This window comes from Trichomonas vaginalis (assembly GCF_026262505.1).
Source record: "Trichomonas vaginalis G3 chromosome Unknown ctg_41, whole genome shotgun sequence".
Classification (NCBI taxonomy): Eukaryota; Parabasalia; order Trichomonadida; family Trichomonadidae; genus Trichomonas; species Trichomonas vaginalis.
Genome location: NW_026529129.1, coordinates 10,697 through 24,146, shown reverse-complemented (window position 1 = coordinate 24,146; position 13,450 = coordinate 10,697). Strand labels below are relative to the sequence as shown.

Below are 13,450 nucleotides of genomic sequence, written 5' to 3'. Positions count from 1 at the left end.
CATCTCATAGACAGTGTTGCATCTCATACACACTGTTGCATCTCATAGACACTTTTGCATCTGTCAGACACTGTTGCATCTGTCAGATACTGTTGCATCTCTCAGATACTGTTGCATCTCATAGACACTGTTGCATCTCATAGACACTGATGCATCTGTCAGACACTGTTGCATCTCATAGACACTGTTGCATCTCATAGACACTGTTGCATCTCATAGACACTGTTGCATCTCATACACACTGTTGCATCTCATAAACACTGTTGCATCTCATAGACACTGTTGCATCTCATAAACACTGTTGCATCTGTCAGATACTGTTGCATCTCATACACACTGTTGCATCTGTCAGACACTGTTGCATCTCATAGACACTGTTGCATCTCATACACACTGTTGCATCTCATAGACACTTTTGCATCTGTCAGACACTGTTGCATCTCATACACACTGTTGCATCTGTCAGACACTGTTGCATCTGTCAGACACTGTTGCATCTCATAGACACTGTTGCATCTCATAGACACTGTTGCATCTGTCAGACACTGTTGCATCTCATAGACACTGTTGCATCTCATAGACACTGTTGCATCTCATAGACACTGTTGCATCTCATAGACACTGTTGCATCTCATAGACACTGTTGCATCTCATACACACTGTTGCATCTCATAGACAGTGTTGCATCTCATACACACTGTTGCATCTCATAGACACTGTTGCATCTCATAGACACTGTTGCATCTGTCAGACACTGTTGCATCTCATAGACACTGTTGCATCTCATAGACACTGATGCATCTGTCAGACACTGTTGCATCTCATAGACACTGTTGCATCTCATAAACACTGTTGCATCTCATAGACACTTTTGCATCTGTCAGACACTGTTGCATCTCATAGACACTGTTGCATTTCATACACACTGTTGCATCTGTCAGACACTGTTGCATCTCATAAACACTTTTGCATCTGTCAGACACTGTTGCATCTCTCAGATACTGTTGCATCTCATAGACACTGTTGCATCTCATACACACTGTTGCATCTGTCAGACACTGTTGCATCTCATAAACACTGTTGCAACTCATAGACACTGTTGCATCTGTCAGATACTGTTGCATCTCTCAGATACTGTTGCATCTCATAGACACTGTTGCATCTCATAGACACTGATGCATCTGTCAGACACTGTTGCATCTCATAGACACTGTTGCATCTCATAGACACTGTTGCATCTCATAGACACTGTTGCATCTCATACACACTGTTGCATCTCATAGACAGTGTTGCATCTCATACACACTGTTGCATCTCATAGACACTGTTGCATCTCATAGACACTTTTGCATCTGTCAGACACTGTTGCATCTCATAGACACTGTTGCATTTCATACACACTGTTGCATCTGTCAGACACTGTTGCATCTCTCAGATACTGTTGCATCTCATAGACACTGTTGCATCTCATACACACTGTTGCATCTGTCAGACACTGTTGCATCTCATACACACTGTTGCATCTGTCAGACACTGTTGCATCTCATAGACACTGTTGCATCTCATAGACACTGTTGCATCTCATAGACACTGTTGCATCTCATACACACTGTTGCATCTCATAGACACTGTTGCATCTGTCAGACACTGTTGCATCTCATAGACACTGTTGCATCTCATAGACACTGTTGCATCTCATAGACACTGTTGCATCTCATAGACACTGTTGCATCTCATACACACTGTTGCATCTCATAGACACTGTTGCATCTCATAGACACTTTTGCATCTCATAGACACTGTTGCATCTCATAAACACTGTTGCATCTCATAGACACTGTTGCATCTCATACACACTGTTGCATCTCATAGACACTGTTGCATCTCATACACACTGTTGCATCTCATAGACACTGTTGCATCTCATAAACACTGTTGCATCTCATAGACACTGTTGCATCTCATAGACACTGTTGCATCTCATAGACACTGTTGCATCTCATAGACACTGTTGCATCTCATACACACTGTTGCATCTCATAGACACTGTTGCATCTCATAAACACTGTTGCATCTGTCAGACACTGTTGCATCTCATAAACACTTTTGCATCTGTCAGACACTGTTGCATCTCATAGACACTGTTGCATCTCATAGACACTGTTGCATCTCATACACACTGTTGCATCTCATAGACACTGTTGCATCTCATAGACACTGTTGCATCTCATAGACACTGTTGCATCTCATAAACACTTTTGCATCTGTCAGACACTGTTGCATCTCATAGACACTGTTGCATCTCATAGACACTGTTGCATCTCATACACACTGTTGCATCTCATAGACACTGTTGCATCTCATAGACACTGTTGCATCTGTCAGACACTGTTGCATCTCATAGACACTGTTGCATCTCATAGACACTGATGCATCTGTCAGACACTGTTGCATCTCATAGACACTGTTGCATCTCATAGACACTGTTGCATCTCATACACACTGTTGCATCTGTCAGACACTGTTGCATCTCATAGACACTGTTGCATCTGTCAGACACTGTTGCATCTCATACACACTGTTGCATCTCATAGACACTGTTGCATCTGTCAGACACTGTTGCATCTCATAGACACTGTTGCATCTCATACACACTGTTGCATCTCATAGACACTGTTGCATCTCATAGACACTTTTGCATCTGTCAGACACTGTTGCATCTCATAGACACTGTTGCATTTCATACACACTGTTGCATCTCATAGACACTGTTGCATCTCATAGACACTGTTGCATCTGTCAGATACTGTTGCATCTCATAGACACTGTTGCATCTCATAGACACTGTTGCATCTCATAGACACTGTTGCATCTCATAGACACTGTTGCATCTCATAGACACTGTTGCATCTCATAGACACTGTTGCATCTCATAGACACTGTTGCATCTCATAGACACTGTTGCATCTCATACACACTGTTGCATCTCATAGACACTGTTGCATCTCATACACACTGTTGCATCTCATAGACACTGTTGCATCTCATAGACACTGTTGCATCTGTCAGACACTGTTGCATCTCATAGACACTGTTGCATCTCATAGACACTGTTGCATCTGTCAGACACTGTTGCATCTCATAGACACTGTTGCATCTCATAGACACTGTTGCATCTCATAGACACTGTTGCATCTCATAGACACTGTTGCATCTCATAGACACTGTTGCATCTCATACACACTGTTGCATCTCATAGACAGTGTTGCATCTCATACACACTGTTGCATCTCATAGACACTGTTGCATCTCATAGACACTGTTGCATCTGTCAGACACTGTTGCATCTCATAGACACTGTTGCATCTCATAGACACTGATGCATCTGTCAGACACTGTTGCATCTCATAGACACTGTTGCATCTCATAGACACTGTTGCATCTCATAGACACTTTTGCATCTGTCAGACACTGTTGCATCTCATAGACACTGTTGCATTTCATACACACTGTTGCATCTGTCAGACACTGTTGCATCTCATAAACACTTTTGCATCTGTCAGACACTGTTGCATCTCTCAGATACTGTTGCATCTCATAGACACTGTTGCATCTCATACACACTGTTGCATCTGTCAGACACTGTTGCATCTCATAAACACTGTTGCAACTCATAGACACTGTTGCATCTGTCAGATACTGTTGCATCTCTCAGATACTGTTGCATCTCATAGACACTGTTGCATCTCATAGACACTGATGCATCTGTCAGACACTGTTGCATCTCATAGACACTGTTGCATCTCATAGACACTGTTGCATCTCATACACACTGTTGCATCTCATAGACACTGTTGCATCTCATACACACTGTTGCATCTCATAGACACTGTTGCATCTCATAGACACTGTTTGCATCTGTCAGACACTGTTGCATCTCATAGACACTGTTGCATTTCATACACACTGTTGCATCTGTCAGACACTGTTGCATCTCTCAGATACTGTTGCATCTCATAGACACTGTTGCATCTCATACACACTGTTGCATCTGTCAGACACTGTTGCATCTCATACACACTGTTGCATCTGTCAGACACTGTTGCATCTCATAGACACTGTTGCATCTCATAGACACTGTTGCATCTCATACACACTGTTGCATCTCATAGACACTGTTGCATCTCATAGACACTGTTGCATCTCATACACACTGTTGCATCTCATAGACACTGTTGCATCTCATAGACACTGTTGCATCTCATAGACACTGTTGCATCTCATAAACACTTTTGCATCTGGCAGACACTGTTGCATCTCATAGACACTGTTGCATCTCATAGACACTTTTGCATCTCATAGACACTGTTGCATCTCATAAACACTGTTGCATCTCATAGACACTGTTGCATCTCATAAACACTGTTGCATCTCATAGACACTGTTGCATCTCATACACACTGTTGCATCTCATAGACACTGTTGCATCTCATACACACTGTTGCATCTCATAGACACTGTTGCATCTCATAAACACTGTTGCATCTCATAGACACTGTTGCATCTCATAGACACTGTTGCATCTCATAGACACTGTTGCATCTCATAGACACTGTTGCATCTCATAGACACTGTTGCATCTCATAGACACTGTTGCATCTGTCAGACACTGTTGCATCTCATAAACACTTTTGCATCTGTCAGACACTGTTGCATCTCATACACACTGTTGCATCTCATAGACACTGTTGCATCTCATACACACTGTTGCATCTGTCAGACACTGTTGCATCTCATAGACACTGTTGCATCTCATAGACACTGTTGCATCTCATAGACACTGTTGCATCTGTCAGACACTGTTGCATCTCATAGACACTGTTGCATCTCATAGACACTGTTGCATCTCATACACACTGTTGCATCTCATAGACACTGTTGCATCTGTCAGACACTGTTGCATCTCATAGACACTGTTGCATCTCATACACACTGTTGCATCTCATAGACACTGTTGCATCTCATAGACACTGTTGCATCTCATAGACACTGTTGCATCTCATAAACACTTTTGCATCTGTCAGACACTGTTGCATCTCATAGACACTGTTGCATCTCATAGACACTGTTGCATCTCATAGACACTGTTGCATCTCATAGACACTGTTGCATCTCATAGACACTGTTGCATCTCATACACACTGTTGCATCTCATAGACACTGTTGCATCTCATACACACTGTTGCATCTCATAGACACTGTTGCATCTGTCAGACACTGTTGCATCTGTCAGACACTGTTGCATCTCTCAGACACTGTTGCATCTCATAGACACTGTTGCATCTCATAGACACTGTTGCATCTGTCAGACACTGTTGCATCTCATAGACACTGTTGCATCTCATAGACACTGTTGCATCTCATAGACACTGTTGCATCTCATACACACTGTTGCATCTCATAGACACTGTTGCATCTCATAGACACTGTTGCATCTCATAGACACTGTTGCATCTGTCAGACACTGTTGCATCTCATAGACACTGTTGCATCTGTCAGACACTGTTGCATCTCATAGACACTGTTGCATCTCATAGACACTGTTGCATCTCATAGACACTGTTGCATCTGTCAGACACTGTTGCATCTCATAGACACTGTTGCATCTGTCAGACACTGTTGCATCTGTCAGACACTGTTGCATCTCATAGACACTGTTGCATCTCATAGACACTGTTGCATCTGTCAGACACTGTTGCATCTCATAGACACTGTTGCATCTCATAGACACTGTTGCATCTCATAGACACTGTTGCATCTCATAGACACTGTTGCATCTCATAGACACTGTTGCATCTCATAGACACTGTTGCATCTCATAGACACTGTTGCATCTCATACACACTGTTGCATCTCATAGACACTGTTGCATCTCATAGACACTGTTGCATCTGTCAGACACTGTTGCATCTCATAGACACTGTTGCATCTCATAGACACTGTTGCATCTGTCAGACACTGTTGCATCTCATAGACACTGTTGCATCTCATAACACTGTTGCATCTCATAGACACTTTTGCATCTGTCAGACACTGTTGCATCTCATAGACACTGTTGCATTTCATACACACTGTTGCATCTGTCAGACACTGTTGCATCTCATAGACACTGTTGCATCTCAGACACTGTTGCATCTCTCAGACACTGTTGCATCTCATAGACACTGTTGCATCTCATAGACACTGTTGCATCTGTCAGACACTGTTGCATCTCATAGACACTGTTGCATCTCATAGACACTGTTGCATCTGTCAGACACTGTTGCATCTCTCAGATACTGTTGCATCTCATAGACACTGTTGCATCTCATAGACACTGTTGCATCTCATAGACACTGTTGCATCTCATAGACACTGTTGCATCTCATAGACACTGTTGCATCTCATAGACACTGTTGCATCTCATAGACACTGTTGCATCTCATAGACACTGTTGCATCTCATACACACTGTTGCATCTCATAGACACTGTTGCATCTCATAGACACTGTTGCATCTGTCAGACACTGTTGCATCTCATAGACACTGTTGCATCTCATACACACTGTTGCATCTGTCAGACACTGTTGCATCTCTCAGACACTGTTGCATCTCATAGACACTGTTGCATCTCATACACACTGTTGCATCTGTCAGACACTGTTGCATCTCATAGACACTGTTGCATCTGTCAGACACTGTTGCATCTCATAGACACTGTTGCATCTCATAGACACTGTTGCATCTCATAGACACTGTTGCATCTCATACACACTGTTGCATCTCATAGACACTGTTGCATCTGTCAGACACTGTTGCATCTCATAGACACTGTTGCATCTCATAGACACTGTTGCATCTCATAGACACTGTTGCATCTCATAGACACTGTTGCATCTCATACACACTGTTGCATCTCATAGACACTGTTGCATCTCATAGACACTGTTGCATCTCATAGACACTGTTGCATCTCATAAACACTGTTGCATCTCATAGACACTGTTGCATCTCATACACACTGTTGCATCTCATAGACACTGTTGCATCTCATACACACTGTTGCATCTCATAGACACTGTTGCATCTCATAGACACTGTTGCATCTCATAGACACTGTTGCATCTCATAGACACTGTTGCATCTCATAGACACTGTTGCATCTCATAGACACTGTTGCATCTCATAGACACTGTTGCATCTCATAGACACTGTTGCATCTCATAGACACTGTTGCATCTGTCAGACACTGTTGCATCTCATAAACACTTTTGCATCTGTCAGACACTGTTGCATCTCATACACACTGTTGCATCTCATAGACACTGTTGCATCTCATAGACACTGTTGCATCTCATAGACACTGTTGCATCTCATAGACACTGTTGCATCTCATAGACACTGTTGCATCTCATAAACACTTTTGCATCTGTCAGACACTGTTGCATCTCATAGACACTGTTGCATCTCATAGACACTGTTGCATCTCATACACACTGTTGCATCTCATAGACACTGTTGCATCTCATAGACACTGTTGCATCTGTCAGACACTGTTGCATCTCATAGACACTGTTGCATCTCATAGACACTGTTGCATCTCAGACACTGTTGCATCTCATAGACACTGTTGCATCTCATAGACACTGTTGCATCTCATACACACTGTTGCATCTGTCAGACACTGTTGCATCTCATAGACACTGTTGCATCTGTCAGACACTGTTGCATCTCATACACACTGTTGCATCTCATAGACACTGTTGCATCTGTCAGACACTGTTGCATCTCATAGACACTGTTGCATCTCATAGACACTGTTGCATCTCATAGACACTGTTGCATCTCATAGACACTGTTGCATCTCATAGACACTGTTGCATCTCATAGACACTGTTGCATCTCATAGACACTGTTGCATCTGTCAGACACTGTTGCATCTCATAGACACTGTTGCATCTCATAGACACTGTTGCATCTGTCAGACACTGTTGCATCTCATACACACTGTTGCATCTGTCAGACACTGTTGCATCTGTCAGACACTGTTGCATCTCATAGACACTGTTGCATCTCATAAACACTGTTGCATCTCATAGACACTGTTGCATCTGTCAGACACTGTTGCATCTCATAGACACTGTTGCATCTCATAGACACTGTTGCATCTCATAGACACTGTTGCATCTCATAGACACTGTTGCATCTCATAGACACTGTTGCATCTGTCCGACACTGTTGCATCTGTCAGACACTGTTGCATCTGTCAGACACTGTTGCATCTCATAGACACTGTTGCATCTGTCAGACACTGATGCATCTCATAGACACTGTTGCATCTGTCAGACACTGTTGCATCTGTCAGACACTGTTGCATCTCATAAACACTGTTGCATCTCATAGACACTGTTGCATCTCATAGACACTGTTGCATCTCATAGACACTGTTGCATCTCATAGACACTGTTGCATCTCATAGACACTGTTGCATCTCATAGACACTGTTGCATCTCATAGACACTGTTGCATCTCATAGACACTGTTGCATCTCATAGACACTGTTGCATCTGTCCGACACTGTTGCATCTGTCAGACACTGTTGCATCTGTCAGACACTGTTGCATCTCATAGACACTGTTGCATCTCATAGACACTGTTGCATCTGATAGACACTGTTGCATCTGTCAGATACTGTTGCATCTCATACACACTGTTGCATCTGTCAGACACTGTTGCATCTCATAGACACTGTTGCATCTCATAGACACTGTTGCATCTCATAGACACTTTTGCATCTGTCAGACACTGTTGCATCTCATACACACTGTTGCATCTGTCAGACACTGTTGCATCTGTCAGACACTGTTGCATCTCATACACACTGTTGCATCTGTCAGACACTGTTGCATCTGTCAGACACTGTTGCATCTCATAGACACTGTTGCATCTCATAGACACTGTTGCATCTATCACTTACTTTTACTTCTGTTAGATACTATTGTATCTCTCAGACACTCTTGCATCTCTCAGACATTATTCCATCTCATTAACACTGTTGCATCAGTCTCTCACTGTTGCATCTTTCATTGACTTTTTTATCTCTCAGGAAATATTTTATCTCTATAATATTTTTTATATCTCCCAAACTTTTACATCTTTCTGATTAATTTTTTTATCCTTTTTCATTCTGTTCTGTATATCGAATCTTTATATAACAAATAATTAAATAGTTTCTCATATTTATTAACTATTTTTATAAACAATAATCATACACATTTTATTCATATAAATATTTTTTTCACAAACCATTTTTCCTCTTCCTTCTTACAACAAAATCCGGATCTCTTTCCTTGTCTTTATTATCAAAAACTTCTTCGATAATTTTTGAAATCATGTCTTTGTTTTGCTGATATTCATCTGATTCTTCCGGAAGATATGCATTACTTAATGCCAAATCTATCACTTCTGGATGTGTTTTTCTTAATGATGATATATAATGAATTGCCTGAATTGTATCATAATCGATGTTCATCCCAAGATTAAACATGAAACTTGTTGCCTTGTCAATTGACGGAAGATTTAAAATGCGTTGAACAAGACTTTTAACTCCTATATCTGGAGTTACTTGTTCTTCATACAAGTAAATTTCGTTCTCAACTTTGGTTGTAAATGTTTTCCGAGCCGAAATTTTGCATTGTTCATTTTTCCGATCACCCTTTCCTATCGGATTGTCTTCATCATCATAAACTAGAATATTCTTCGAACTATTGAATTCCAATTTTCCAATATGAAATGCTTTAGGTTTTTCTAAATCGGCCGGTTTTACATCTAAGATGTTATGAATACATGGAATATGAACACCATATAGTTTATAAACATTTTCCATGTTGCAGTTGCATTTACAATGCTGTTCGACTTTATTTTTAATTGCCGAAATTTTCAATTTTCTATAAAGTTTCATTACATTATCATTTTTTGGATCATCAATTTGATTAAATCTCGACATTATATGTTCAATCATTGTTTGGAACTTCAAAAGTTTGTTTTTGCTTGAAATCTCCTTCATTTTGGTATTCAAGCTCCCGTGATTACCTTCCGCATGATTGCTAGGCATGATTTTGACATCTCTCTTAAATCGTGCGATTTTGGATTTGAATTCCTCTTTGCCAAGATTGATCCATTTTTCCATATCAAGAGGATCAACCAATTCATTCTTATTTAAATGATTAACAATTTCGGAGTATGTTTCGTATCTAACATTATACGTTGCTTCATCTTCTGCATATATTACTTCTCGAATCAATCCCCTCATGATTACACTATCTTTAATTGTTTTTAAAAAATGATAAGCGCAAAGCCAATGAATTAAATGGCTACTTTTGCAAAAACTTTCAAGAGAAGAGAGCAAATCGCTTAAAATCGGGACATTTTGAATATCAACATCTGTAGCAGATGAAACTAGTCTTTCATAAAAGATTCTGTAAGCATTTGAGTTTTCGCTCAGCCCGAAGTAATATCCCAGTGGATAACCTGTGTTATTAATAACACACTGGGGTAATATAAGTATATACGGAGGAAACGAAAACGTGGCATCCAGTTCGATGGTCTGGATACATTCGTTTTCAATTGCAACTCTTAATAAATCAGGTACAAGGTCTGGGATCCAGCATGACCATTGAATTGATTTTGAATCGCAAGTTGCAAGATCTTTTAGCTTATCTTCTAAAAGATGGACATAAACTTTGCCGGGTAATTGTTTAAGTAACGAGCGCAAATCATAAATATCCTTAATTATTGTGGCATGTATTCTTTACTTTGTCCCGTTGTTTGCGTATATCCTGAAACGAAATGTGTATGGTTTCCTTCTCCCTGCGTGTCATCCCAGTAACAATTTATAGCAAACTTAACGTCCTCTTTAACATCATATCCTTTACCTTTTGTCATTCCTGACCAATCCCAATATCTATGCTTATGCCAACCTGCTTGAGATGTACTTAAATCTATGTAATGACTGTGTGCAGGTAAATTTTCACCTGAAATCGTTTTACTTCCACCTGTTTCCTTTGAAGAGTTTGCACAATACAAAAACCTGTCGACTATTTGTTCCCATGCACCAACACCAAACATTACTTGAGGACCTCTTGCATCCATAGATGTATAAATAGAACCTACTGGGTTCATTAAATCAAACATATGAGATATTATAGGATTGTCTCTTTTGAACTTAAAATATAGTGCAACTATTTCAGGTTTCTTCTGGTTTGTGTCAGAATATTTTTTATAATATAATCTTATGTTTTCAGGGTAGGTAAAATCTTGACTATAATATTTATTTCTGTCATCTGTATAATAATATACTATTCTCGTTTTTTCTATTGCATTATATCTTTTATATCTATAATAATCTAAATATAATGTTAGCTTTTGTTCATCTACATGTGGTGTTCTGTCGTCATCTCCATAGTCATAATAATGTGGTGCTGGAGCTGGGTCAGGCAATGTCATATCTGCCATTTCATAAACTCTTAAATATTTCTTTTGTTCGTCTCCATATAAGTTTAAGTAGCAGTTGTTGTCTAATGGAACTTTAACTTGTGTACCATCATTCTTTTTATAGCTTACATACATTTCATTGTTATTTTTCGGAATGAGTTTATACCGTGTACCATTTTTAAGGACTGTACCAACTGCCATCTAAAATATTTATTTTCTTCATTGACAGAAAAGTCACCAACAATAGTTTCAATATTTTTTGTTCCTATCAAACTGTGGTATATTTCATTGACATATGTTTTATCTGCTTTCTTTTCAAGGCTAACGTTTAAGTCTGTTATTTCAGAAGATGTATGTGTATGTCCAACGTCACTTTTCCTGTTTAAGGTTTCTTGTAAGTTTGTAATATCAGATATAGAATGTGTATGTCCAACGTCACTTTTCCTGTTTAAGGTTTCTTGTAAGTTTGTAATATCAGATATAGAATGTGTATGTCCAACGTCACTTTTCCTGTTTAAGGTTTCTTGTAAGTTTGTAATATCAGATATAGAATGTGTATGTCCAACGTCACTTTTCCTGTTTAAGGTTTCTTGTAAGTTTGTAATATCAGATATAGAATGTGTATGAGTCTTATCTGCTTTTGTCTCTAATGTTTCCTTAAGACTTGGTATTTGGTTAATATAATGTATATGAGTCTTTTTAGAATATTCGTTTTCAGCTCTTGTCACTTCACTTGACATTTTATTGTCAACATATGTTTTGTCTGCTAGTTCAGGATGAGTATGTTCTTTTGTTGCATAAGCATTGTTAGCTCTTTCTTCTTCTTTTTGCTATTGCATCGTCTACATATTCTTTGTCAGCTTTGTTGTCAACATCTGCTTTCAAAAGAAGTTCATTTATAGGTTTCTCGTTTAAAGTTCCTTTTGTTGGATTTATACAGACAGTATTGTTCTTATTGTCTTGAAATAGAAACTCATCTGTCATTGGGTTTATTGTCAGTTTTAAGTCACCCCCTTTCAATGACTCAGATATCTTAGAATAGTTTGAAAAGTTTGTTGTGTTCTTATTTAGAGCTTGCATAATGAGTTGTCGGTTGTGTTGTATTTCTCTCATAGACGCTGTTTCATTTGACATTTTTATTATAGATAAAATATGCTTCCAATAGAAAAAGAAAATTCTAGAGTTGCTACAACTAAACCATTAGATGAACTTTTTACTAATGTCGGTCAAAAGTTTGAGACAGATACCGTAAAGCATGAAGGCTATCGTTTTGACTACTCATTAAGATGGTCGCCGAATTGCAAAGACCAAAGTTGACTTAGACTGGTTCTCAAACTCAACAATTGACAGTTAAACTATTATTCAATGCTGCGAACTGCTTTGGACCCATTAAGTCACATGCGAAAAATTTGAATGCAAAAGAATAGAAAGCCAGACTTCAGTCTATATTGTTGGGACCACAGATATTTCAAATGCTTTAGCCCAAAATATTATTGCAGTTCCACTTATGTTCCCGATACACCAAATATCATGTCAAGGATTGCAGGGGAAGTTTGGAAACCAAAGTGCTACCCAGGTGCAAGACAGAATATTGCTTTTAACAACTGCAATGAAAACATGCAGATACTATGTTTTTTACTGTTTCAGACGGAACTATAAATGACTAATTCTTTTTCTACAACCCTGGTATTTAATACATATACATAGATGGCGGCAAATATTATTCCAAGAGGGAAGAATATTCTACAGTTGAGATATAGCGTCATACAACTTGCATAGGATTGCTATGAATTTAAACAACAACTTCACAACAAACCATTAACCTGAAATGCAAGTTCTATTAGCATATTGAAAGTATGGACTCATACAGGAGGTCAAAAAACTCCCAATATAACAAATGGAAACGTTCAAACCTTTT

The 13,450-nt window shown here is 39.3% G+C and overlaps 1 protein-coding gene and 1 pseudogene across 2 annotated transcripts, besides 1 other annotated feature; both read right to left on the bottom strand.

The window, feature by feature from the left end:
- Positions 1-9,337: 9,337 nt before the first annotated feature.
- Positions 9,338-10,351, bottom strand: TVAGG3_1065080 (uncharacterized protein; the record flags this gene model as incomplete). Its single annotated transcript, XM_001296385.1, has 1 exon — positions 9,338-10,351. One exon carries the CDS (start codon positions 10,349-10,351, stop codon positions 9,338-9,340), a length of 1,014 nt encoding a protein of 337 aa, XP_001296386.1.
- Positions 10,352-10,831: 480 nt separating this feature from the next.
- Positions 10,832-13,450: part of a mobile genetic element that runs on past the window's edge.
- TVAGG3_1065070 lies at positions 11,658-12,666 on the bottom strand (annotated as a pseudogene). The gene has a single exon. A coding segment is annotated over exon 1 (1,009 nt).